Source organism: Triticum aestivum, chromosome 5D, assembly GCF_018294505.1.
Source record: "Triticum aestivum cultivar Chinese Spring chromosome 5D, IWGSC CS RefSeq v2.1, whole genome shotgun sequence".
Classification (NCBI taxonomy): Eukaryota; Viridiplantae; Streptophyta; class Magnoliopsida; order Poales; family Poaceae; genus Triticum; species Triticum aestivum.
This window is the reverse complement of record NC_057808.1, coordinates 497,200,339-497,205,368: the sequence shown is the minus strand read 5'-3', so window position 1 is coordinate 497,205,368 and position 5,030 is coordinate 497,200,339. Positions and strand designations below refer to the sequence as shown.

Here is a 5,030-nt window from a genome sequence, read left to right as displayed (position 1 = left end):
CAATCACATAGTGTTGTGAACTAGATTATTGACTCTAGTGCAAGTGGGAGACTGTTGGAAATATGCCCTAGAGGCAATAATAAAATGGTTATTATTGTATTTCCTTGTTCATGATAATTGTCTATTGTTCATGCTATAATTGTATTAACTGGAAACCGTAATACATGTGTGAATACATAGACCACAACATGTCCCTAGTAAGCCTCTAGTTGACTAGCTCGTTGATCAATAGATGGTTATGGTTTCCTGACCATGGACATTGGATGTCATCGATAACGGGATCACATCATTAGGAGAATGATGTGATGGACAAGACCCAATCCTAAGCATAGCACTAAAGATCGTGTAGTTCGTTTGCTAGAGCTTTTCCAATGTCAAGTATCATTTCCTTAGACCATGAGATCGTGCAACTCCCGGATACCGTAGGAGTGCTTTGGGTGTACCAAACGTCACAACATAACTGGGTGACTATAAAGGTGCACTACGGGTATCTCTGAAAGTGTCTGTTGGGTTGGCACAGATCGAGATTGGGATTTGTCACACCGTATGACGGAGAGGTATCTCTGGCCCACTCGGTAATGCATCATCATAATGAGCTCAATGTGACTAATGAGTTAGCCACAGGATCATGCGTTATGGAACGAGTAAAGAGACTTGCCGGTAACGAGATTGAACGAGGTATTGGGATACCGACGATCGAATCTCGGGCAAGTAACATACCGATAGACAAAGGGAATTGTATACGGGATTGATTGAATCCCCGACATCGTGGTTCGTTCGATGAGATCATCGTGGAACATGTGGGAGCCAATATGGGTATCCAGATCCCGCTATTGTTTATTGGCCGGAGAGGTGTCTCGGTCATGTTTGCATGGTTCCCGAACCCGTAGGGTCTACACACTTAAGGTTCGGTGACGCTAGAGTTGTTATGGGAAATAGTATGTGGTTACCGAAGATTGTTCGGAGTCCCGGATGAGATCCCGGACATGACGAGGAGCTCTGGAATGGTCCGGAGTTGAAGATCGATATATTGGACGAAGGGTATTGGAGTCCGGAATTGTTCCGGGGGTACCAGGCTATGGCCAGCATGTCCGAAAGGGGTTTCGGAGGCCCCGGCAAGCGTTGGGGGGCCTTATGGGCCAGGGGGAAGGGGCAAACCAGCCCACTAAGGGGCTGTGCGCCCCTCCCAACCCCTCTCACGTAACGTGGAGAGGTGGGGGCGCCTCCCCTAGGGCAGCCACCCCTCCCGGCTCGGGGGGCAAGTTTCCCAGGGGTGGGGGCGCCCAAACCCATCTAGGGTTTCCCCTGTGGCCGCCGCCCCTCCCCTAGGGAACCTCCTCCACCCCCTTCCCCCTATATATAGTGAGGGAGAGAGAGGGCAGCTGTACCCCTTGCCTGGCGCAGCCCTCTCCTCCTCCAACTCCTCCTCCTCCGTAGTGCTTAGCGAAGCTCTGCCGGAGAACCACGAGCTCCATTGCCACCACGCCGTCGTGCTGCTGGAGTTCTCCCTCAACTTCTCCTCTCCCCTTGCTGGATCAAGAAGGAGGAGACGTCCCCGGGCTGTACGTGTGTTGAACGCGGAGGCGCCGTCCGTTCGGCGCTAGATCGGATCTTCCGCGATTTGAATCGCCGCGAGTACGACTCCATCAACCGCGTTCTTGTAACGCTTCCGCTTAGCGATCTTCAAGGGTATGAAGATGCACTCCCTCTCTCTCGTTGCTAGCATCTCCTGGATTGATCTTGGCGACACGTAGATTTTTTTTGAATTATTGCTACGTTCCCCAACATACCATGTATGAGTTATCATGTTATTTGCACATAAGTTACCGTGGCATGTTTCAGCGACTTGCTCCACCCCCATCCTCGCCGACCAAGTTATCAGGACCGGGGTACATAAGTTATCAGGTCCGCCATGTTTGAGTTATCATGTTATTTGCACAGAAGTGACCATGGCATGTTTCAGCGACTTGCCCCACCCCCACCCTCGCCGACCAAGCTATCAGGACCGGGGTACATAAGTTATCAGGTCCGCCATGTTTGAGTTATCATGTTATTTGCACAGAAGTGACCATGGCATGTTTCAGCGACTTGCTCCACCCCCACCCTCGCCGACCAAGCTATCAGGACAGGGGTACATAAGTTATCAGGTCCGCCATGTCTGAGTTATCATGTTATTTGCACAGAAGTGACCATGGCATGTTTCAGCGACTTGCCCCACCCCCACCCTCGCCGACAAATTTTTTAGGACCGGGGTACATAAGTTATCAGGTCTATGAAATTTGAGTTACCATGTTATTCACACGAAAGTTAACGGAGGATATTTCATCCCCCCCGGTCGGTAAAGTTAGTAGGAACGGGGTACCTAAGCGCGGAAAAAATCGAACACTAAATTAACTCGTTTTTATGCATACGTAGTAGAGGAGACATGTTAAATAGCCCATTTACTTTCTTTTGTTCAAGAAAGGGATCGTAGGTCAGGTGGTAGGCTAGTTGAGTTGGCTCACTAGTGGTGCAATGATCGAATCCTCTCTTGTTCGCACCAATTTTTGCGTGAAAAAATCTCGAACGAAAAAAGATCTGAAGAGGGAAAAAAAAGGATCGGGAGGAGAGCAAGAAAATCGGATCTGGAGCGGATCGTGCGCATGCAACAAAGAAAAGAAAAGGAAACTGTGGCACTAAAAATGAACAGAGAAAGAAAAGTACTAACATTGGCACTTGATGAGTGAATCGAAAGATGACGTCAGAAAAAATTGTTGGCATTAAATGGGATGGCTGCACCGACAATCAAATGGAAGAAGCGAATGGCTTGAAATTAATTTCGTGAATCAACGCACAGGAACGAGCAAAATAATGGTGTCTTAATTATGCTGACGTGGCTCTATAGGGTCAAGTATGACGACTATTGTTCACCTAAAAAAAGATACGTAGTGGTGTGGTGGTAGGCTGCTGTAGGTCTTCTCTTGGAGACCTCGGTTCGCTTCCAAACCGCGCTGCAAACGACCAGTCGACTGGTCGTTAGATTTCTCGTATATTAAATGAAAATAAGATAATTTATTATCATATATGTTGTCCATAATTTTTTTCCATTTTATTTACCAACAAACATGAAAACTTAATTAAGTGCAGATAAGATTTAGGCCTAATTATGACACGTGGTCGACTATGTGTTAAATATCCTAATTTTTTTGCTAGGTTCCTAGCATATAGCGTCAATTTTTTTGTTTTTTCATCCATAGATTTGTAATTTTTACCATCTCATTTAACTCGAAACTAGCTCGAGATTGACTAGAAATTGTTACAAGCTGAGCACGAGTCAAGTTCTACAGCTCGATCATAAGCTTCACTCAGTTTGAACTCGCTCGAATTTTCATTTGAGTTGAGTTGAGCCAACTCCAACTCGTTTGAGCTCGACTCGTTTGTAGCCCGATTAAAAAAAATAGAACGTGTTGCCTTTGTGAACGGATGGAGGACTACTTGACTGAACAATTAATAAAGAAAGCAAAGTTTCATACTATGACATTATGAAATTTTCTTTTGGCGTGGATATACATCAAGCTGAGTTATCACACCAATCAGTCCACCAGCACAGTGTCGGTGGAGATGAAGCTGAAGATGACCATGTCCTTGACGGCGCCCTTGAGCACGCAGTACCGCCGCAGCACGGCCTCCCGCCGGAAGCCGGCCTTCTCCAGCACCCGCTGCGACGCCACGTTGGCCACGTCCACCAGCGCCTCCACGCGCTGCAGCCCCTCCACCTCGCCGAACACCGCGGCCACCGCCCGCCGCACGGCCGCCGTGGCCACGCCCTTGCCCCAGTGCGCGCGCGCCAGCACGTACCCGAGCTCCGCGCGGCAGGCGTCGTCCGTCGGCGACACGGAGATCGCGCCGACGGGGCGGTCGTCGTCGCCGGCGAGGCAGATGGCGCGGAACCAGGGGTGCGGGAGCACGGCGTCGTGGATGAAGGCGAGCAGGGGCTCCGTGGACTCGTAGGGCTCCCAGCGGCAGGGGGCGGCCACCTGCGGGTCCGACGCCCACGCCATCATGGCGTCCACGTCGGCCAGGCCGAACAGCCGGAGCGTCACCTCCGCGGCCGGCTTCTTGGTTGGCTGCGCTCCTTGACCGGCCTGCTCCATTTTCTTTTGAGCTGCGTGCTCTGGTTGGCGACGGCGAGCAGAGGTGGCCTGTGTTTATAGGTAGAATCTGTCAGAGCAAGCGCCCGCTCTGTTTGACCGCATCGTATACAAATTGTGAGTAAGGAAGGAACCTTGATGACCAAGTTTGCCGTGAAGTGAAACGATGGGCCGTTCTTGGAAAATTCAGAGAAAAGGACAGGCAGGCAGGCAAGTCCGCAAGTGTCAATGGTGATGGGGACGGCAAAGGAAGGTCGATGGAACCGAGGAAGAAGGGCGGCTACACCCTACTCAATTGTGGAGTCAATGGTCAGCCTGACCATGACTTCATTTTTTTTTTGACGTAAATAACTTTATTTCTCAAATGATAGTGAGGTCGTTTACAACAAGTTGAGAAATAAAGTCCGGGATTGAGCTATCCCAAAACTCCGAGAGTCTACTAGAGAGGGAGTATTTAGCTATACAATCAGCTACTTCATTTGCTTCCCGTAGGCAAGCAATGATTTCATAATGAGCAACATCTAATCCCAACTCTTTTTCTTCAAATACAGTAGCTGAATCTTGTCCCGAGTATTCTTCCATACTAAACGCTTGGACCGCATTATAGCAATCAGGTTCTATCTGGAAAGTATTGCAACCGATCTTAGAGGCAAGATAGAAGCCATTACGGATGGCCATTATCTCCGCAGATTCTGCTGTTGTCACATGCGGTATAAACCAGCTAGCTGCAGCAATGAACTCACAGCGCTCATCCCGCGCAATAGCCCCCGTTCCTCCATTCATATTCTCATAACAAAAGGACGCATCCACGTTTATCTTCACTACTCCCCTTCCCGGTTTCTGCCACATGTGATCACGCTTTCTTATGGGCTGATTCACTGCGAGTGAATGGTAAAAGTT

The 5,030-nt window shown here is 49.3% G+C and overlaps 1 protein-coding gene across 1 annotated transcript; it reads right to left on the bottom strand.

Moving 5' to 3' along the window:
- Positions 1-3,494: 3,494 nt before the first annotated feature.
- LOC123125725 (uncharacterized N-acetyltransferase p20) lies at positions 3,495-4,230 on the bottom strand. The gene has a single exon (XM_044546193.1). The coding sequence runs from the start codon at positions 4,131-4,133 to the stop codon at positions 3,573-3,575; it is 561 nt and encodes a 186-aa protein (XP_044402128.1). The 5' UTR covers positions 4,134-4,230; the 3' UTR covers positions 3,495-3,572.
- Positions 4,231-5,030: the final 800 nt, after the last annotated feature.

Coding starts and splice junctions, on each gene's coding strand:
- LOC123125725 (XM_044546193.1), bottom strand. CDS start 4,133: ATGGAGCAGGCCGGTCAAGGAGCGCAGCCAACCAAGAAGCCGGCCGCG.